Here is a 23,846-nt window from a genome sequence, read left to right as displayed (position 1 = left end):
AATGTTTAATTCAGTATTAGTCAATGAGGGATCAAAGCCCCATTAGGCAAGTTTCACTCTGGATTTCAAGTATAAACACTCAAGTTCAAAATGGAATTCTGCAGAAATTGTCAAGGTTCACTTATGTTTCAAGCAGGTAATATTTGAATCTGAGCCCACACCTTCTGATTAACACTGCCTGATTTTGAGTTGTATGAAATCCAGTGCCAAACACATTTTGCATGATTCTGGGTAGCATTCAGCACAAATTGTGTGCTTGTCTTAACACAGTATAAACACACAAAAATAGGAGAACTTTTCTTCCCTTCGGACAAGTCTGTTCTGATTTGGCTATGGTCTGAAGAAGTGGGTCTGTCCCACGAAAGCTCACCTAATAAACTATTTTGTTAGTCTTTAAAGTGCTACTTGACTGCTTTTTGTTTTGATAGTGTATAGACTAGCACAGCTTCCTCTCTGTTACTATTAAAAAAGTTAAAATCCTCCTTTTTAAAAATATGGCCTCTTCTCTGATGTTTTCAAGACTACATTTTTCTTCTATTATTTATGGATTAAACTGATTATTGTTTAAGTCAAGGTAATGTTTACACTGATATAATCAGAAACCATGTGAGCTGACACCAGTAGAAGTTGGTCCAATCAAAAATATCTTTATCATCTTTGTCTCTTCAATCCTCCCAAGGCATTTTGATCCTTATTTGTAAAAATATGCCCTTCTAAAACTACTAGTTGTGCTGAAAGCACAAACTTATGACAGAATTTAAGACAAATCTTTGCTAGGTTCCAGAGTTACTGAACTCTCTAGTTTATGACAGACTTCGGTGAGAAAAGAGCTACCAACAAGTATAACGAGGATATCCACTTAAATCCCTACATGTGGCAGTTCAAAATAATCAGACAGCCAGATTTTCAGCTTGGGAACAACCAAATGGGAACCACAGGGATGAGTTCCAAGCTTTGGTAGCCAATGAAAGAATTCAACAGTTCCAAGCATTCATACTGCAGGAGTAATATATTCAGATCAAGAAGACAACTAAGGACTACTTATTTTGGGCCATTTGTTCTTGCCAATTAAGTCATACTTTAACACTGGAAGAAAGTAGTATTTATGCCTCCACCAGGTGACATATCTCCACAGTTAACAAGATTATAAAATACACTATGCTATATCAAAGTGACAGAATATTGGTAGGAAAGGCAAGAAATCCCTTTCATTCGATTGTTTAATGTTATAGTGGATATGTACTTTCATGGCTTTTCAAGATAATTATACACTGCTTACATTTTTTATTTGAACTCTCCTGATCATGACTTGGAATTTCAGTGCATCCTAATGCAGAAATTGTCCAGATAGTACCAGGAAAGCTTTCCTCTGCTTCATGAGAGAAAAGACAAAGAAACCCAATTGCAATATGTTATTTTGGTGGATGCTCACATGCACTAGACTAAAGGCAAAGCAGTACAGTTGCCTCTTTCCAACCTTTGTTGGAATAACCATGGATATTTAATCTAGGTCTTGTATCAATCATATTGGTGCAACAACCAAGTCACAATTTCTCCTCTACCCCTTGTTCGCTGTCACATCCCACATACACCATAAACTGCCAGAAAACCCTATATTCTGAAAAAAATGAGCAGGAGAAAACAATATTGCTTATCAGCATTACCAAGCAGACATTTAATAAAAAAACTCAGTACGCAGCAGAATTATACCAAACACAAATGAGTTAATGTATAAACCATCTTCTGTAAAGCACAAAAATTCAGGGCACTTTCTTCCAACAAGATCATAACTCTCAAGTACTGAGCATGCTGTTCGGTTTCCTCTGTTTGCTTGTTCATGCTCTACAGAAAAATACTTGAGTTTTACTAATAAGCATAGTTCTCAAAATGCCTAATGTGTAATAAGAGCCCATAAACAAGGCACAACATGGAAGAGTGAAGGAAGGAGCTTGAAATTACGTAAAACTCCCTTTTGTTGAATCGGGATAAGATTGTCTATAAAGTCAATTTTATTATTCTGTATTTTTGAGTCTAGAAGTCTGATACTACTGTATGCTTCCAATTAAAACAAAGCGGTAAGTAATTGTGTGTGTGTGTGCGTGAGAGAGAGAGAGAGAGAGACATGCACACACTGAGTGAGAGAGATAGGAAGTAGATTGGACAACTGGTGTAACTAACGATAAGGCACCTTTATTCTAGTGTCTCAGTTGTGACTATGGTATCTGGGTGTAAATGAGAAGCATGTTCATGGCCAAAAAGGAAATTAGAAAAGAAGCAGCATTTAGGGGCAAGCTCAGAGACAATGATGTGAACAAAATGCATTTTTAACATATTTAAAGGTACGAAAGCTTATTGGCTCACTGAATAAGGAGTATATGTATGTCTTTATTCACTAAGACATAACAAGAAAGTACTATAATTCCAAATACAAAAGGAATTAGCTTGAGAATGTGACTGGTATTATGATAAAAAGGTACAATCAATGAGAATTAGATTTTTGAAATCAGATTTAGATTTAAAAGTGAAAGCAAAGATGTGTCAGACACTTCCGTCTCAATGCAGAAAGTAATTTAGCTTCATATTTTCTTAATATAAGATTTTTAAAATTATAGTACTCCCAACAGAAAGACAATGTGATTTCGCTATACTGTTTTACCCCAGTAAGTTATTTTTTAATGTTTGCAGCTAGTATACATTAGGTAACTAGTAGGATTGAGCAGACAAAGATCTAATTTAAACCAAGATTTCATCTCCCTGAATCCTGAACCTATAAAATATTTTTTTCATAGTGGTAAGTAAATTAGCTGAGAAACATTTTGATGAACTGCACTGGAAACATAATCCTTTTCTCCTGTGATGATGGATGGAACATGGAAATAGCCATTTTATTTGTAGTATACAAGAAAGGTGTCAGACTGGCAGCATTTGCAACCGAAGTCCTCTCTCCACTTAATTGCAGCACAGGAAATGTTAGCACAATCTTCCTCCCACACCACAGTGCCTATGTATTTCCCAAAGCTGACCTGGAAATACAATTTGAAGAGCAAAGGAAGAGTTCAGTCCCTCCCCTGCAGAGCCCATCAATCAAGTTGCCAGGTGCCAAAGATGCTGCGTATTCCCATCCACTGGGGACGGTCTGAGTCTATCCTTTCTATTACAGATCCCAAATATGAAAACAACTCTTGATACTGGGGCTGGATTCAAAGACGTGAGCAATTCTGAATTCTAATAACAATGCTCTTTGCTATTGACTAATTTCTAGATGTATTTTAATCTAAAAAAACTCTGTATCCTGCTCTGATAGAGTCAAAATAAAAATATGCTTTCAAATGCAGTCTTCATCTTATTCAACAGACTCAAAACTAGTTTCAGCCAATATAAAGATATTATTTAGTTGCTTTCCCAACTACAAGTCTCTTTTGTATCTCAAAAAACAAAACTCAGAAGACACAACAACAAAAATTAATGTAAATACAACTTGGAAGGCAAAGTCCCTAAACAAATATCCACCAACCTACCATTAGATACACTATTAAAAGGGGCCTTTTCAGAAAAATAAGCCCATTTCACCTCGGGTGAATGGTAAAATCAGTGCTCAGTTTAGTAATTAATAGCTCTGGATATCAATGCTTAATTAGTAAGACTTCAAGTTATACAGCAGCTACCATTAAATTAATTTAACTCACATTTTCAAGAAAAGAAAGACAATTCTATTTACTAGTAACAAACTTGTTCATACCTGCAAACTCACAATTACATACATCACAAGAAAGCACAAGCTTACTGTATTCCTCCATGTAACCTTGACATTTTTTTCCAAAGCATAGTCCTCGTCAACAGTACCACTATCCGAATCAGTGAATCACACACACACACACACACACAATATCCCACCCCCCCAAACTCCACACCCTAGAAACAGCTTGTGCAAGACTAACATAGAATACAGTAAAATATACAAGGTAGATCTGTTCCAGTTTAAATAGGGCTTTTATAATCATGAATAAAAGCAATTCAAACATTGTGCATGGGCCATGGTTTAGTTAAAAGAATTATAAAAAGCCCGCTCCAACCGACAGTCTATTGGGAGTAGTCTCATTTACATCAGTGGATCTAATTCCCAACTGCATTCCCCCTGACCAATAGGGTTAGAAGGACTGGTTCCAAATACTGCTGCCAATAAAATTCATAAGTTACACAGTTCACAAATGAGTTCCTTAACAAATCATTTCTGAATCAGTTTTTACTGGATGTATTTTGGCTCAATGAATTTCTCTTGACTTCTCAGAAGATTAGGGTACATTTTTGATATATTCATAGGGGGTACCCACTGGTTACATATCCCCATAAGATATGCTCCTGGTAAAGAGGTCAGAGACATAATAGTTTGTGGCTGCATTATGAAAGGATCTGAATAAACTTTATAATGTTCTAGCTACAAGTGTTAAGATTAACCTGATCAAATTTCAAACCTCAGAGCATAAGGTTCACCTCAGAATCCAGGAAGGAATTCCTCTGTCCCAAACAGCAAAACTGCATGGCATTTGGAACCATGTTATCTCCCCCACAAGCTACTTACAACGGCTTTGTGAGAAAGACTACCAGGTACGCTCACTGTTCTGAGCAGTTTCTGCCTATGTGGCATACACACTTGGGAGTAGCCTGGCTGGCCACTGGAGGTCACCATTTCTCTAGAGAAATATCCAATACCCAATGCTCAAAACTGCTTTTGGAAGATACGTGATGACATTACCTGGAAAACTGGGGAAAAAAAATCACAATTTTTTTCATGAAAAACATCCAGGGAGATAATAACAATATTAGTGACAGATTGGCAGAATTGTTCCTAAACTTGTAATTTCCCATGAAGATTTAGAGCAACCCTCTACAAAGTTGCATTTTTATACTGATGACATCCACTTGATATATATCTATAAGCTATATAGCAGCCCATATTTAGCCCTGAAGCAGATGTCTGGGTTTTGTAAGTCACTAGCAGGCTTTCTCATATTGTCCATTTCACACTAAACTGGGCACTACTGAATACAGGTTACTACACTGGATGGAACACTGATTTGATCAGCACAACAATTTCCTGCATTTCTAAGGCTGAGTCTACACTACAAGATAAAATCGATACATAATAAATTCGAATAACCTAGATATTATGAATTCAACTAAAGTGTCCACAAAGCTTGTTGAAATTCAACCCACCTTTTCTCCATGTCGAATCTCCGCATGCCCATTGCCCCATGCAAGTTCAACAGCGTGAGCACTGCATTGCGGGTACCTATCCCACGGTGCCTTAGCCCTGGTTGCTTGTGGGTGTTTCATGCTGGAATCCCAGAATTCCAAGCACTATCCCAGAATTCAGTGCATCAATAACCATATGAAAAAAGAATTGGTGATCGTACCATTTCCTACTGCAGCATTCCAGCGCAAGCATGGATCCATAAACGCTCCAACTCATAGCAGAGATTGTTTTGGCAACCACAGCAGCTCTCACGCAATTTGTTCTTCAATTCCAAAGCTCAATGATGCTTGTCTATTCTACTGGTAGTGCTGCTGCTGCTAATGACCAGGATGGTGTTTTGGAACAGCAATTGTGCCAACTACAGTACAAGAACGCAGAGCTGGTGGCTGCCATGAATGCACTGATGACAGCAGAGCAGCATTTTTGGACTTGAGACACCAGTGAACACCGGTGGGATCACATCATTTTGGAGCCCTGGAATGACCAGCAGTGGGTACTGAACTTTTGCACACACAAGCCCACCTTTATGGAACTTTGTGATGTGCTGGCGCCCTCCCTGAAGCACAGCAACACCAAAATGAGGCATGCTTTAATGGTACAGAAGCGAGTGGCAATTACACTGTGGAAGTTTGCAGTCCCCAGTAGTTGCCTTTCAGTGGAAAATTAGTTCAGGGTGGGCAGATCTACAGTGGAGTCCATGGTGATGGAGGTGGCCCTTGCAACGTGTCTGCGTCTCCTCAGGAAGACACTCACCCTGGGAGATGTGCAGGCCATAGTGGATGGCTTTGCTCCCCAGGGCTTTCCTAACAGCAGTGGGGATAAGAGGTAGCACAGACATCCCCACTGGCCTCGGAGTATATTAATCAAAACGGGTACTTCTCCATGGTTATGCAGGGGTTGGTAGATCAAAGGTTATTTTACTGACATGAATATTGGCTGGTCAGAGAGGGTTCATGATGCACACACATTCTGAAATTCGGGACTGTACCCAAAGCTCCTGGATGGACTTTTTTCTCCAATCAGAAAATCAAGGTTAGCGACATGGAGATGCCCATTGTTATACTGGGTGACCCTGCTTTCCCTCTGCTTCCCTGCCTGATGAAACCCTACACAGGAGCCATGGACCCAGCAAGGAAAACTTTAATTTCAGATTGACCAGGTGCAGAATGATCGTGGAATGCACATTTGGACGTCTGAAAGTGAGGTTCAGATGTTTATTGACCTGTTTGGAAGTTCTGAAGCTAATGTCCCCACCGTTATTACTGCGTGTGCTATTTTGCACAACGTGTGTGATTGAAGGTGGAAGACTTTCCTGTCTACCTGGAATTCTGAAGCAGAGGCAATAGGCAGGGCTTACTCACAGCCATCTATGCTGCCATCCACCAGTAGCCACACTCAGGCTGCAGCAATAAGGGACACTTTAAAAAAAAAAAAAACTTTATGACTGATCTGTAAAGCACATGGTACCTATGTACGTCTGCCATTATGCCAGTAAATCAACCGTGCCATAATGAATTAATGCTGTTTTTTGATGGGAGGGGGTTAAGTTAATAAATAGAATGTGCTGTGCCTTCAGCACCCGCCTAGTCCCACCCGGTTCCCTCAGCCGTGTGTATGCGGCAGACAAGGGAGTTTCATTGCCCAGCTGTGCCTTCAGTGGCACTCATCCTCCCCCAACTGCCCAGTTCCCTCAGCCATGCATCTACTGTGGACAAGCGAGTATCACTGGGCAACTGTGCCTTCAGCAGCAATCACTCCCCGCCACCGCCCAGTTCCTCAGCCGCGCATCTGCTGCAGACAAGGGAGTTTCACTGCCCAGCTGTGCCTTCAGCAGTACTCACCCTACCCCGCACCCTCCCATTTTGATTTGTGTTCCCCTCCCACACACTCCTGCATGACACAAAATCACACTGAGCTCAAAGGAATGATTTTATCTCGGGGGCGGGGGGGGGGGGGCGGGGGCGGGGAAGAGAGGTTTTAGTGGCCGGGAAAAGAAGCCTTCTCAAGGGTGCTTGAATAGCCTTTTGCAGTGGCCCTTGCTGAAGCAGCAGGGTAGACTTGCCCTCCCTCCCTGCGTGTGAGGACCCCAACGATGCGGTGGGCACCTGCACCTTCTCCTCAGGGGACTCTGGCCAGTGGGTATCAGCTGATACCCTGCTGGTTTGGAAGTGTCTCTGCACCTAAAGCAAGGAACACAGGAACTCCATCTGCTCAGTAACGGCCATTAAAAGCTTTGCCGCAGCCTCGGTCTGCTTTGCTGTTGCCTCATTCATCTTTGACAATTGCTCAGCTCCAGGTCAAACATTCTCTTGTTAAAGTTTACTTGACTCTGACGCCACTCAGCTGTACTGTGATGCCACAAAGCAGTGCGCTTTGTCAAGTTCTTCTGCTCTGCCTGAATGTCTTGCGTGTGCTACAGGATCATATCTTGTCTGCACTTCCTGTGTCTCCTGGTTTTCTCTGCAACACTGGGTCTGGAAAATGAAGGTCAAAATTAAGATACAATTCACATAATGTGCTTTGAAGTGCAAAGAATGGGTCTTTCTGTGTACTATCACTGAAAGTATACTTTTGAAGGACACATGGGTTATTAAGGATGGAACAGTAAGCGTGCATTTTGTAATACCTCAACTTGCCATCACTTCTGCAGCACACTGCTTTGTGGACATGGTAAGTTATAAGCAATTGTCCTCTTTTGGTGGGAATAGCAAGGTCTGCAAAGCAGGGACAGCAGCCAGGTGTCCTGTGGCAGTGACAAATGGACAGCTGCATGTGGGGTTTTGATGCACAATAAAAAAAAAGGTAAAGAAAAAAATATCCAAGAAAGGCTGGATGTAAAGCACAGTAGAAAAATCTCCCATGTGGCGCAGGGGGATTCCTGAGAACTGCAAACAAATGGTGCTTGGTAAGGGACAAGGGAGGGGAAACACCCAGCAGAGCCCAGCAGCAGTGTGGTTCGTGGGAGGGGGAGGTAATGAAAATGAAAAAAAATGCTGGTTGGAAAGGGACATGCAGGGGAAATCTCCTCCCTCCCCACACACACCAGAGCCTGTGAACCACGTTGTGGGGTGGGGAACGGAGCACCCACCGGCTAATGCAGGCCAACGTAAAGGGGCAGGAAGCATGTTAAAAAAAATGCGAACTCTCATGCTTCCACAGGTTGCCAAAGAAGACATCACCCACCTAAAACTAACAGATATGGAGAAAGAACAGCTACTCCTGCTGCGTGACCAAAAGCCTGGAAAATCTGCTAAAATGCTGTTTGGAGCCACGATACCAGATTGCTATCTGGTTGCCTGGCATGGCAAAGTGTGCTACTGTGAAGGCCGCAACAAGTCAGACCTGCCCAAAAATCTTGTGCAAAAAAAACATAGGAGTGCCTGGATGAGACCTTTGAGATCTCTAAAAAGAAGCGCTCCATCCAAAGAAACATTAACACACTGTTCTGAGGGTCACAGAAGCACAACTAGCAAACCTGTTCCTATGCAAAACCTTACAGCTACGCACACCCCCAACCCACTTCTAGCATGCAGAATAAAGACTCACCTGAACTGCTTGCTCCAGAGGCTCAGTGCGGAGGGGATGGGCACAGAAGGGCCTGGTTCCAGGTCTATGGTGAAGAGCTCTGGGCTGTCCAGAGCAACTTCCTCTGTCCCCTGCTCGCTGCTTCCTTCCTCTTCCCCATTGCCGTCTTCCTCTGGACCATGCTGCTCCTCCGTGCTCACCCAGGAATCCATACTAGGGCCCCCACAAGTACCGCAATTCAGTCTGTGCTCTGTGGTGGGGTCGCTTCCTGTAAGTATGGAGAGCTGTCGATAATAGCGGCAGTTCTGTGGAGCTGCCCCGACCGCTGGTTGGCTTCCCAGACTTTTTGATAGGGCTGACGGAATTCTTTAACCTTCACCCAGCATGGCATAGAGTCTCAGGAGTACCCTCGGGCTGCCATCTTGCACACCATCTGATCATAGATGGCCACATTTCTTTTGGCCATCTGAGGTCTCTTTGCCACTGATAGGTTTCCCCAAACGGCACTTAGATCCAGAATCTCCTAGTGGGTCCAAGATGGGGCTCTCTTGTGAGCCTGAGAAGTGCTAGTCAGATCACTACTCTGAGTGCTCATGATTGCAGTACAGGGCTGCCAATAAGGTGCAACACGATGGGCAAAGAGATTTTTTCATAATGGACACCCTTTTTATTTGCAGGGCTGGAACGCTAAATTCCATCTACAATTTTAATTCAAATTTGATCCAAACTTCACAGGCTTACTTTGACCTTCTTCCGGCACACCTGACAGCAGTGCACAACGAAGCGGCCATAATTCGAGGGTTGCCACGTAGCTTTGTGGGATACATACGGGACACTTCTGGTGGCTAACAAATTTGAATTAAAGACATAGTGCTTCCACACAAGCCTTAATTCAAGATTTTAAATTCGAGATAAACACTATATCCATCCTGTAACATCGATATTCTGTAATCCGCATTATGGTTCAATAAATCGAGTTAACAGCATTATGTGTGAAGACAGTCACATTTTAATAACTAGCTAAAGCCTTGAAATTAGAATTTATCTTATAGTGTGGACGCAGCCAGAGCCTTGATCAGAAAGGGTAGTTTCAATGGTTTCCTTAAACAAAGGCAAAGCCTTCTCTTCCTTTGCATCACTTGCCATATAGAAAATTCAGCAACCTTTATAAAGCTGTGAGCAGTTCAGTTTAATTCTAAGAGTTGCAGTTCTTTGCAGAGTATCTTTTTGTTATCTCCCCTTTTCTTTAAGATTCAGCAGACACCGTCAGTTGTCCTGTGAGTGTTGCCTGCATTCATGAATGGCTCATTGCAAAACAGTTAGCTGGATTATCATGTGATACCCTACAGTACACTAATGGGTTGGTTCTGAGACATGCAAAGGGAGGTACACAAAGGCCCACATTTAACTCTGACCTCTACGCGGTCATGACGACTATCCCTTGCACTATCACACAAACAATTACTGCTCAAAAGAAACCACACAACATATAACTGTCAACTTGTGGAACTCCTTGCCAGAGGATATCGTGAAGGACAAGACTAACAGTGTTTAAAAAAAAAAAGAATTAGATAAATTAATGGAGGATAGTTACGTTAATGGCTATTAGCCAGGATGGGCAGGGATGATGTCCCTAGCCTCTGTTTCTCAGAAGCTAGGAATGGATGACAGGGGATGGATCACTTGATGATTCCTGTTCTGTTTACTCTTTCTGGAGCACCTGGCATTGGCCACTGTTGGAAGACAGGATACTTGGCTAGATGGACCTTTGTGCACGGAGCCCTCTGCAATTTCAATGTTATGGACCCACTCATTACAGATGTGCCAGAAGTGAGAGTGCCATCTGCAGCAGGACTGTTCAGAAGCAGGGTGGCCTCCCCACTTGGAGGCATGTCCTCCTTTCAGTTGTGCCTTGGGGTAGGGTGTGTCTGCTCTGCAAGGCCATGACCACCACAGCCTCCCTTGCACCTTGGTCCACTGGGCTCCTTGACTGCTCCCTGCTTTCAGCACTGCCCTAATCTGATCTCTACATCCCATAGCTGTAAAAATAAAACCATTAAAAATTGACAAAAATAATCAATTAGAAAAAATAAAAATCTAATTCTGCCAATCTTAAGTATAACCTGCAAAAACAGTTACAAGGAAGTAATTTAGCATTCTTCTAATGGTTCTCCTTCAAGCTCTTTACCTTTTTTCCTTGCTCGCTAAAAAGTCCTTGGACACATCAAAGTGGGTCTGTGACAGTGGGACTGCACATTGCTTCTTGCTCTGCTTCAGGACTGTTTAGAAATAGCAGGGCCTTCTACATGACTGTGGGTATGTCCACCCCCTCCTGGCAGTCCTGGCCAAGTGTCTCTACTCTGCCCTTCTAGGACCTCAGCCTGCCGCACCCCAAATTGGGCCTGCAGGGAACTGGTGTCACCACTGTCTTGGGCCTGCTACCCCACTCTTGTGACAGCAGGGCTGCTGAGGGCTCCCTACGTGGCTGGCTGCAAGGCTAGGGACCCCCAATACTTGCAGACAGGCCAACTGTTGGTGGTATAATCTATTTTGGTCATCAGTTATTGATCTTTTAGACAGTAATTGATTGACTATGAATCCTGACAACTCTAGTTACACCTGCTACAGATTCAAGTCCACAAAGCATGCCTGCCTCCTGTTAGTGGTGAGAGTCTGCACTATGGCTAAAGGCATTTTGCACCTTGGGCTACAAAATGGTTTAAAGACTGATGAGAATCATGAAATAAGCTGGGGCAGACATAAAGCAACAGGGAAGAAAATGATGCAGTTTATCTATCTCGAGAAACCATGTTTCCCAAATACTTTGGGGATCTGTGTAAGAGCCTATAAACTAAAAATATTACTGTAGGTGTCCAGTTTACTTGATCCCCATTTTCTACAAATCACCAGAAAACAATTTCAGCAAAAATGGAGAGTACAAACAAAGACACATGCCCTTCCACAAATGAAAATTAACTCCAGTATTTTTGACAAGCCACCCCAACTAGTGTAAAATTCTTTTTTAGGGTGTTTGCATCTGGATCCAATTCATCATTTATTACTCGCAATTACAATACTTTTACAAAATAAATTTTTACAAGGATTGATGTTGGTTAAAATGTAGCCACCTGCTTAGCTGCAATGTAACATTTTATTGTCTATTAAACCAAGACATATGAGGATTAAAATGATAGATGTAACTTATCAGAAGACCAACGAGCTGATGTGCTGACTCAATTTACTAACGCAATATTATATGACAATAATTCCATTGCTTGAAGCCCTCAAAAGCGACAGCTAAATCTAAAGATTCTGCATCTTGTTCAATGTAATACCACAAAGTTACATGTGTCAGTAGGTTTCTTTCAGAAAGGATCGATCTCCCTTCTTGGGCCAGGAGAGTATCCATTACTCACGGCAGCTGTATTACAGCAAATAGCCGACTTTGGAAGTTCTGTGTTTTCCTGATAAGGTACAAGGCTGAATATTTCAGTCATCAGCTATTAGGGACAGAGGAAGAAAGTATCCAAGAGAAAACAACCCTGAGCTCACTGATGTTAATGGGTAACAACAGTTCTAACCGCGACCACAGAGTTTTGGCTGTTCAGGTCAGGTGTGCTCTGCAACCTGTGTCTGAGGCATCTAGAACCAAAGTGATCAATGGTTGTGGCCTGGTAAAGAGGACTTCTGCAGACACTATCTGAGGCTGAAGCCACCAACTGAAGTGTCCAGGATTGCTAGAGGCAGAGTGACCAGTGGAATGAGAGCATCCTGGGAGGGAGTGAATGCCAAAACCAGCCATGCTTAGAGCAGCCCAGGTCTCCCAGAGCACTGACAGCACCAAAGACATCCCAGGTGCCAGAGCTAATGGAGGCAGCATAGGGTGTGTTGCAAGTGGTACTGTGCGCACAGGCACCAGTACCAGAAGTGTCACTGGTGGTAGCATCACTGAAGCTGAGGATCCAGGAAATGGTGCCAAAGTTGATAAGAGACAGAGCATGAGGGCAGGTAGTTTAAACTTATAACTATGGGGGGATGCATAGAGAAGGGAGATCTGATCAAAATGATGGGTTAGGAAAATAATTTCTGCAGCACCATTCCAAACGGATATAACGGTGTTCAAAGAACAGAAAGAGTAAAAACTGAACTCTGTCTTTAGTGGCCATTGGAGTGTGAAAAAGCCTACCTTTAAGAAGTAGGTGGCAGTGTTGCAGCCTTTAATTTGAGGAACTGAAGAGTCAGTTGCCACAAAACCCATCTGAATCAGTTTTATCAGCTCCCTTAGGAATCTCAAGAAGATTGCTAATTTAACGTTGCAATCAGCCACTTTGTGAATGTTGCAATTTTTTCTGATATGTATGTCCCAGAAGTGTCTTTTCTGGTCACAGAGGCAGAAGACACTTCATTTATTAAAGACAATATTTCTGTAGGTTTGCTGTGCCACAATTCTATGAAATCCCTCTAGGGATTTCCTGAGTCTGTCCTTAATCAGCTTTGTTGCTTTATCTGCCTTCAAATATGTCTTGTCTGGACTTCTGAGGTGATTTTCTTTCAGTTGTGTTTCTTTGCAACTTCTAGGAAGTAAACTCAGAACTCATGGCAAGAGAAAGCCTGGAAGTACAATGGCTTTCACACACAGTTATGCTATATGTTAGGTAGATCAGAGCTTTATACTCCCCCTCTCCTTGCTGAGTCTTCTTTTTTAAAGATACAAACATTCAATATATTGTTTTGTAAACAACTTCCAGAAAGACTTTCCACTCAACTGTCTTCAAAGTACTCTATTTAAAAATGTTTAACCAGAGCACAGCTGTATATACTTCACACATAATATTTTATGTTTGTTCTCACTGAATATCAGTGACATTTGTATTTAGCTACCACAGATATTGCTGTAATTTTGTCCCCTTCTTATCCAATTGCATTGTTTACTTTGGCCAGATTTTCAAAAGGTATAGAGCAGGATGGGGGACTGCTGGCCCAGGGTTTGCCTGGATTGAGCCCCTGAGGCTCCCCACCCCACAGCACCCATGTGGATGGAGTCCCAGCGCTGGCTCTCTCGCTGCAGAGTGGTGATGGAGCCTCAAATCTTGAGGGCTGAAGTCAGGTAAGCTGGGACCAGATCTGGTCCATGGACTCTGCCTTTTGGTGGGAGGAAGCAGCTCTACATGCTGCTGGTGCTGCTACCCTTACTTGTTTGGGAAAAACGGCAACATGGGTAAGCGCTACCTGAAGCCTTTTCCCTCCCACCACTCTGAATGGCTAGAATCACAGGCAATAGGAGCAGCAAGGGGACAAGAAGCCAGATGAGTCCCAGGCAGCTGCACAGGTAAGCAAGAGACTGCCCCAAAAAAGGTTCTCCACCACTGATACAGTTTCAGACAGGTGCACAGTAGGACACTTAAAATGCACTTAAGCAAGTTAAGGCCTAATGCCTACTGAAATCAATGGCCTTTTATTCAAAATGCAAGTGCTACATTCCTCTGAAATGGACTTTCCTAAGAATTCTTTACTTTTCAGGAAGAACATTACTTGGAACTGGTATTTAAACTCGGATTTTCCAAGATTAAATGTTTTACTTTCTTCCAATTTCACCTCAAAAATAACTTGCTTTTTGTTGCACCACTCACCATTGCTTAGGTTGAACTTAACGTCATATGTCTCTATATCTTTTGCTTATGTAGGGTTAATATGTTTACTTCTCAAACCACATATGAAACTATCACAAACAATCTGGCCAATTTCAGACCTAGCTGTGAGCAGACAACAATGGAAAACTCCACTGAGTGTACTGATGAAACATTCTCCCCCCACTCCAAAAATACGTTTTGTATGCAATGAATTTGTCAGCCACACGGCTCTTTACCTGAATCTTCATTCGAGGTCCACTGCCATTGTATCTCAGCACAGCTAAGCAGTGACATCAGCCACAATTTGGTAGTATTGCTATTATTATGTAAAGCACTGTGTTGGAAGATTGAGCTGTTCTATAAAGATTTGACAAAGATGCTTGAGGAGATACCGAAGAGAGATGTATTGATCATTGGAGGAGATTGGAATGTGAAGGTTAGAACAGATAACGAAGGTTGGGAGAGAGTCATGGCAAGGTCAGGATACCGAGAAAGAAATGAACGAGGTAAAAAAGCTACTAGAGTTTGCTATGGAGCATGAGATGGTGATCTGCAACACAAGATTCCAACAAAAGGACTGTAGGAAGTGGATATGACGATCGAATGCCAGGAGTCCAAGAAAATGCTAGGTATGATTTTGATAAGAAGAAAATGGGTAACATCAGTACAGCAGTGCTGAACTTTCCAAGGAGAGGATATAGACTTGGACCACAGTCTAGTGATCACAAACATCAAGATAAAACTCAAAAGAAAGCATAAGACGCAGTTTAAGAAAAGAAGAGACATGGCAAGGCTAGGTGAGGAAGAAATAGGGAATGCGTACAGGGCAGCACTTGAAGAGAAGATTAGGCATGTGGGCACACAGAATAACCTAGATAAGAGAGTCGAAGGGATAGCCATGGTGACAGGAGAGGCAATTAAGCAGACTGTTCCAGACGAGAAGATCAATAACAAGTGGATTACACAGCAGACACTGAAGCTGGTCCAAGAGAAGAGAGTGCTGAAGATCAGAAGGAATGTTTCCGAGAGGGTGGAACATCAATACAGGGTGAAATGCAATGAGGTAAGGAAAGCGGCCAGAAAAGATAAGGTGAAATGGTTAGAGGAGCAGTGTGAAGATATAGGGAGGTATTACGGTGAACGTAAGACCAGAGAAGTATATAAAATGATTGGGAATATGGATAGGAAGTGACAGCTGAAGCAGATGGCGATCAAAGATGAGCTCATGAACAAGGAGAAGACTGTGCAGCGATGGATGAGATATTGCACCCTTCTGTACAAAGTACAGTTGGACCCGAGTCTCTGAGAGACTAATCAAAGAACTGAAAGAGATATCCCTCCCAAACATCAAGAGCAAGACTGATATTTCAAAGGAGGAAGTGAAAAGAGCAGTGAAATGATTAAAGAAGAAGAACCCTGGAAATGATAAGATCACGGGAGAGATGATCAAATACGGTGGAGAAAGTATGATTCAGGAAATACACCAACTGTGTAATACAGCACGGAAAGAAGGGAAGGCACCTAAAGAAAGGACAAGATCCATGCTAGTGACAATACATAAGAAAGGAAGTACACTGGAGCGTAAGAACTACAGAACAATTGCTCTAACAAGTTACCTAGGCAAGGTGATGATGATGATACTGACGGAGAGACTAAGATCACAGATAGAAGAACATCTAGCGGATGAGCAAGCAGGGTTCAGGAAAGACAGAAGTACCATACAGCAGATATTGGTACTAAGATTGATAGCGGAGAAAGCTCAACGAAACCACAAGACCATCTACACTTGCTTTGTTGACTTTCAGAAGGCATTTGACAGTATAGATCAGAAAGCGACTTGGGAAGTGTTGGAGTCCTACAGATTGGATAGCAGACTGATACAGTTGTTGAAGGATATCAACGACATTGCAGAGGCAATGGCGAGAATGTGCGGGGAGCTGGGAAGTTGGTTTAGAATGAGTAGAGGTATGAGACAAGGAGATCAGATATCACTGAGTACCTTCATCTTGCATCTAGAGAGACCGATGGACAAGATCAAGGAAGAGGTAGAAGGGATATTTTGCACAGGAAAAGAATTAACAACTTGAGGTTCATGGATGATATAGTTATCATGGAGGAAGATCAGGAGAAGCTAGCGAAAACAGTGCAGGTGTTAAACAAGGAAAAGAAGCAGTACGGACTGACTATGAATATCAATAAAACAAAAACAATGGTATTTGGACATAAGGAAATAGGAAGGAATATCAGTGTATATGGGGTTGAACTAGAGAACGTAGAGAAGTTCACGTATCTGGGGGGAACAACGTATGATCTAGACGGTAAGAAGGAAATAGCGACTAGAATAGAAAAAGGAAGAGCAAGTTTGAAGGCGATGGACAAAATCTGGAAAAGCAAAGCGATTCGCTTAGGAATGAAACTGAGAGTCTTGAAAACGTGTATTCAGCAGTATGTTGTATGGATGTGAGAAATGAGTGATAACAAAATATTCAAAGAGAAGAATATTGGCATTTGAGAGGAGTTGTTACAGAAAGATCCTGATAATAGGATGGATGCAGAAGGTCACCAATGAGGAATTACACAGGAAGATACAGCCAAAAGAGAACCTACTGCAGATGGTTATACAACAGAGGTTACAGCCAGTCGGGCATATTTGCAGAATGAATGATGAATGAAAAATCAAGACCCTGGTATTTGGCATAATGAATGGTTTGCATAGGAGAGGCAGACCCCACAGAGAACGGGTAGATGATATAGTAGAGAGGTGCAGAGCTAGTCTACAGAAACTAAGCCACCCTGCACTGGACAGGGAAAGATGGAAGGAAATAGTGAGAGAGGCATCAGACACCAACGGGCACTGAACTCATGGTTGTTGATGATGATGACTGTGCTGGAAACAGTCATTTGAAATATAGAAGAATTCCCCTTTATAAAGCAGAAAACATTTAGTAAATGTATTAATCAAATTAGGAAAGCTGTCTTACTAGGTTCCAGAATAAAGCAAGCATTCCTGTAGCAATTTAAAGACTAATAATTTTATTTATTAGGTAATGAGCTTTCGTGGGAAGACCTTCTGAAGACATGGGTCTTACCCATGAAAGCTCATTAACTAATAAATAAAACTGTTAGTTTTTAAGGTGCTACAGGACTGCTTGCTCTATTTTGTGAGGGTAAAGACTAACTACCCCTCTTGGACTAGATTGTAAAATGTTACTGCCTCATTTCATGCAAACCAATATCCCAATATTGAAATTATTTACAGGGAAGGCTCCTATTGTATAACACACCCGTCATGCAAAAATTCATCAAAGTTAAGCAGTACTGAGCACACCTGATTCCAATTAAGTGATTGGGGGAGGGTCAATACTGTGTAAGTTTAAAAGTATCTTTACCTTTATTACTTACACCTTAAATTGTTAACACTAGAAAGATACTCATAGAATCATATGCTTGAAGGATCCGCAAGAAGTCATCAAGTCCAGTCTCCTGCACTAACGACAGGATCAAGGCACCATCTAGACCAGTGGTTCCCAACCTGGGATCTGTGGGCCCCTGGGGGTCCATGAGGGTATTGCAGGGGGCAGGGTCTGTGAATAAAATAAAATAAAAATGATCATAGAAAAGAGAATTGGCTTTGATGGGGTGTCCACAACTGGTTTGGCAGGGGGAGGGGGGAGTAATTGGAGGGGGGGCCCACAAGTGAAAATGTTGGGAACCACTGATCTAGACCATGCTATTCAACACTTGCCTCCTTTCACTATATATATACACATTATGTCTACTTTTTGCACTTCACTCAGGATGAAGCCTGGCAATCGTTCCTTGTCAATTTTATGTTCTTGTTTTGTTGTGTAAGGCTTTATGTTTTGGGATAAATGCTAATGTAAATCTCTTCCCCTTTACCACTTGTAAACCAGAAAAAGACTGACTAAATTAAAACATAATAAAAAAAAATTGTATCAGGCTTTTATTTATTCACTTAGCAAAACAAGTATTATGCCTGCATCAAAATGGCAGTGACACCTTAAACAACTACAAGCAGCAGCTTCTAAATACAACTCAGAATACAATAGGGGCCCAAAGTAAACATGATTTTCCTGTAATCTTTTTAAATGTCAAACTATGCATAATTTACTTCTGAAGATCATAATTTACATAGCACAGCTTTTTTTTTTTAAAAAAAAAAAAAGATGCCAGGATACATAACCCACCCTACTTCAGTTTGAGGTGGTCATCCAAATTATTTAAAGCAATGAATCCATATCAGTCTCTCTTAAAAACATAATAGAACATCAGCATCAGACTTCTGGTATTGTTGCTTTATTAGAGAACATTTTGTTGGATTCATTTTAAGAAACATCCTAGTAATTAGCACTATTGTGCCTGAAAGTACATGCTGGAAAGTAACATCACAGATCAGATTAAGCAAGCTATCTAAAACAACCTACATCTTCAAAAATTATTAATAGACTAAACAGATCCCCTGTGCTATATGAACAGATACTAATGCCAAACATTCTAAGACAAATGGCCATGAGAATAGTCTAACCAACAAGCCACAAAGTAAGAATTTAATCATTCTATTTTCTCACTTGCTTTGAAAACTTCTCTCATGCTGTTATAGTCATTACCTCTTGTTTCTACAATATTTACTGTGGAGTTCACAGTACTGCAAAAAAACCACCCCCCAAAACCAAAACAAAACAAAACAAAAAAACATGCTTGCATCTCCATCATTAAACTACCTATTAAAATTCTACATAGCTAACTAAGGTTATGTTCCTGATATAGCTGGCACCTTAGCCATAAAGCAATTAGCACAGCAGAGAGTTTATAACGATGATTTTGTGACAACAGCAATGGACCTAATCAAGGAGTGACTGGTGTTCTAGATCAACTGAGACTTAAATTGATCATAACTTTTAGCACTGCATGCACTTTCTTGCAAACCCCACCGAAAGGTAAGTAGATCTTACCCACTATAGACCAAAAACATTCCTAAGAGCCAGGAGTAACAATACAAAATATCGTATAAAGCTTAAAAGTAACATGCAAACAAGCAAAAAAGTTACTTAACCAGTCTGCACTCAAGCCACATCTCCCTCAGGTCACCTTGTCTAAGGACCTGATTTTACAAACATTAACAGCCCTATGAGCCTATTCAAATAGGTAAGGGTCACGCACAGAAGGTTTTGTAAGCCTGGGACCTTATATGGTAAACTGTAAGAAAACTGCCTTCTTATGTGTGCGTCAGATGCCACATCTATAAATGATGCATATAAATCACTTGATTACCTATTCTGTTCACTCCCTCTGGCATTGACCACTGCTGGACAGGATACTGAGCTAGATGGATCTTTTGGTCTGACCCCAATACAGCCATAGTCATGCTAAATACAGCTCATTAATAACATCTTCATGCTAGATTATCCCTCCCCTGCCCAAACAGAATACCAACATGCTACTTCTTCCAAAGATTCCTACACAAAACTTGCTTAAAATATTTTGTCTCACAGAAACCAGATTTGCCTAATACATACTTAAATATAGGATTTGGACAAAAGTTAAAGACAGCTTGATTCAGACCATCAAGAACAATAGGTTGTAATCTATACCTATTGGGAGCAGCAGCCACCATCTCAATATGAAAATCCCAAGTAGTAGCAGCTTTAAACTAAAATCAGGGCTCCACAAGAACTCTACCAGCAAAGAGCTCTCCTAAATCAGCAAATGTCTTGAAGGCTGTTAACTCTGCCCCTCTTTGACATGCCATTCCTATTTTATGGTCTCTCCCAGAAAAATTCCAACACCCACACTTATGGGAGAGAGGGTTGGTATAGTTTTGTACTGCACCAGGCAGAATTTTCAATGATCGGAGTTGCAGCACAAGTTCTGCAGTACCTACCAATAGAACTCAAGGAATTTATTGCCCACCAAACCTTTATTATGGTTTAAAACGTGGGCTTTTTTCCTAGCAAATACCATGATGCTCTTCTTCCTAAAAAATTAACCTCTTAGTTTTAAAGTAAAGCCCATGCATGAAACTAAATGAAACTTCTTGTAACTAATCAGATTTTTGACCATGAAGAAAAATCTAGTTTCCACTATTTCCATTAATGAGAAACCTAAACTGAAGGCACAGAACATAATTTACATGATTACTTTTAGGGGCTGATGTATTCTCTTAGTTATGAAGAACTATTTTTGGAGAGAGTATTTATAAGCGTGTTTACCATTGTAGGCTCACGTACACCGTAACTGAAATACTGAAGGAACACAATTTTACTGAGCATACTTAAGAATAAAATATTATTTTTACCAGATCCCAGTCTATGCTGCGGAAAAATGTGTGAGATTTGATATCAGAAAATCCTGTCTGTGGCTGGCAGCCAAGCCTTTCTTTGGGATCCTGTGGAAGATGAGAGAAAATAGTCTTTTTTCTTTATACTTTAAAAAAAAATTATTGTCTCATGACAAATTCTCCATTTTTATCCCCCACTGACCGATGTAGATTATACATGGATAGGTAGCAGTATATAAACTATTGGTAAAATAAATGAAGGCAATCTAGTTTGCTAAATTCCATGGGTTTAAAAATTCATTTTAGACTTTTTATTTTACAGCATTTCTTGTGATATCAAAAATTTGAATTTAGTTTTCTCTCACTGATGCAGACAATGGCTCCATTGACTTCACTTTGGTTGTATTAGAAAGGACTACTCATTTAATAATTGTTTTCAAGCACAGACCAATAATTAATTCTCTTTAGTTTTATACTGTTTCATTATAAAAGGCCATTTCACCAAGTTACCAAATTCTAGTAGGTTCTCAAATCCCATGCCAATAATTTTCACATTAAAAATTAGCAATTTAAAATACTGCTTTTAACAGCTATATGTCCTGATTTTATAAAATTTCTTTACAGAAAGTAGATACACCTGTACGATTTTAACTAATTGAGATTTTATAATAAAGCTTTGAGATACTGAATTTTTATTAATAACAGCGTTGTAAAACTTACCTTGTTTAAAAATCCTTTTAACACATGAGATGCCTTGACAGAGAGGAATCTTGGAATCCGGATTGGCTTTTCAAGGATAACTGTGACAAGTTTTTTTTAAAAAAAAAAAAAAAAAAAAAAAGGTAATCTGTTTTGTGCTCTATTATGTGACATCCACTCCGATTTTAATAAAACTTCTTAGTTGTATTACTTCCTGGACTATGTTCCAATATGGCAACTATTTAAATTATTTCTGCAAAATTTGACAGGCTTTAAATTTTTTTTGGAAGTCACAAAACTCTGGTTAATATCTTTTCCTAAAACACAATAAAATCATAGAACACTACAACTGGAAGGGACCTCGAGAGGTCATTGAGTACAGTCCCAGGTCCTCATGGCAGAACTAAGCACCAGCTATACCATTCCCAATAGACGCCTACCTAATCTGTTCTTAAATATCACCAGTGATGGAGACTGAGATTCCCTCCATAGACTTAATGACTGAAATCACAAGAGAAAACTACAATAACAATTTTTATGTTTTCAAAAAGATGAAGGCAATGTATCCAGCAGATAGAACAATAAATTAGGAATCAAGGCTGCTAAGTGCTAGTCCTGATTGTCACCCACACATTAGTAATCATGAGGGCAAGTCACTTCAACATTTAGTGCCCGCTTCCGTAATTGTCACATGGGCATTTACTTTTCTTTAATTTTACAAGGATTAACCAACTAATGCCTATCTTGGAATCCTCACATGAAAAGTAACAGTGACATTTAGAGACTTTTTGAAAATGCTTAATCTCATGATCATTTTTCATGCCATCTGTCATACTGAAACAATTGCTAAGTCTTTTCATCTCCTTAAAGTCCAGATCAAGCGATTTTACAAATATGATATCTGATTTTTAAACAATGTGAAGAAACATTACCCTGGAGCAGAGGTTGTGTGGGTTTGCCATTTGTACTTACAAGCCACTGTATCTTCCTTCATTATACAATGCTCACCCTCAAGAAGCAGTTCAGAGACCAGTTATCACTTCAAAGAGTACACAGTGGTGTTTGAGAATGCTCACAGTGCCACTCAGACTGGTCACCAGATAGTATTTCAGAAAGAGTCAGAGCTTAAGGCCAGAACTTCATACCAGAGGCCACTATCATCTAGACACTAAATCCAATCCCAAAGCATTACCACTGACAGGACATTAAACTATTATAAGCCTCAGGCATAGAAAAGGAGCGATCTTTGTGTGATCTCTGCAATAACAGGGAATTTTATTAAGTGAGATATACCTAGCAAATTCTGGCAAGTGACCTCCGGCTCATATTGCAGAGGAAGGCAAAAGCCCTAAGGTCACTGCCAGCCTGACCTGGGGGAAAATTTCTCTCAACCTTCTCCTTCTTTTTCAGACTGCACATACACTTTTCCAGATCATTCTTTACCATTCAAGCACTTCCAGCACTGCTCCTGTACTTCACATGGTTGTATGCAATACACTTCTGATTAAAAAATTGGGCATACTGCTTCTCACACAAACCAATTGTTACTAACTTAATGTACTCATTCCAGAGGCCCTCTTAATGATAGGTGATGCCCCATGTCTTCTTTTTTCTTTTCTCTCTTTTTCTCCCTCCTTTCTTCCTTCCTTCCTTCCTCCTTTATATGTACCTTGTTTGCTCATTTCTGCCTCAGAATCTGAAGCAGGTCTTACCCACAAAAGCTCATTAGCTAATACAATTGTTAGTCTCTAAGGTGCTAAAGTACTGCTTGTTTTTTTTGCGAAGATACAGACTAACACAGCTACCCCTCCAAGGCAATTAACACATGACATTCATACTGTGAAATCACTGTAAGTGAAGAGAAAAAAAATTAATACAGGTTGAACCTCTCTAGCTTGGCATCCTGGGGACTTGACCAGTACAAAACAAGTGAATTTGCTGGATCATGAGAGGTCAATATTGTATACCAGCATTACCAACACTTCCACTGCTTACTGCGCTCTTACACATTTCAGGGTAAATTACAGCTAAATAACAACACAGAACATGGAGAGCCAGGACTTGTAGCTGTAAACAAACTTCATCAGACCATGGGAAATTTGGCCGCACCCATGGTAAGTAGCTGTCCATCTTACTAAAATTATGCTGGATTACGGATGTTGCCAGATGAGAGGGATTTAACTTGTAGGAACACAACTGTAAGCAGACAATGTTGGTGCCCAGAAGTTTCCCTCAATGCCGTCATACTCTGGACACAACCTAACTGAGATACTGTGTAATGTGCTGACTCTCCACCTCTTCAGGACCACCTTCTTTACCTACCGATAACAATTTAACATCTTTGCAACAACTATAGCAGTTGGATTAGTAGAAAAATAGCATCACTGAAGTATTGTTAACATTTGGCACAATGAACATTTTGCCCTTTCCAAAGGAAGTC

At 40.8% G+C, this 23,846-nt stretch overlaps 1 protein-coding gene across 4 annotated transcripts in view; it reads right to left on the bottom strand.

Moving 5' to 3' along the window:
• The window catches only part of PRKCZ (protein kinase C zeta), a 221,751-nt gene that overhangs the window by 7,910 nt on the left and 189,995 nt on the right, over positions 1-23,846 (bottom strand). For 3 of the 4 annotated variants that reach the window (XM_074975651.1, XM_074975650.1, XM_074975654.1), the window contains 2 exons: positions 21,428-21,507; positions 20,726-20,815 (listed from right to left, as the gene is read on the bottom strand). In XM_074975651.1, coding sequence (XP_074831752.1) covers positions 20,726-20,815; positions 21,428-21,507 — 170 coding nt within the window. Of the gene's footprint in view, positions 1-17,907; positions 17,994-20,725; positions 20,816-21,427; positions 21,508-23,846 lie in introns of those variants that run through there. The other variant, XM_074975653.1, reaches the window with a different exon arrangement.

The sequence above is a fragment of the Carettochelys insculpta genome, chromosome 23 (genome assembly GCF_033958435.1).
Source record: "Carettochelys insculpta isolate YL-2023 chromosome 23, ASM3395843v1, whole genome shotgun sequence".
NCBI classification, from domain to species: Eukaryota; Metazoa; Chordata; order Testudines; family Carettochelyidae; genus Carettochelys; species Carettochelys insculpta.
This window is presented reverse-complemented; position numbering and strand designations above follow the sequence as displayed.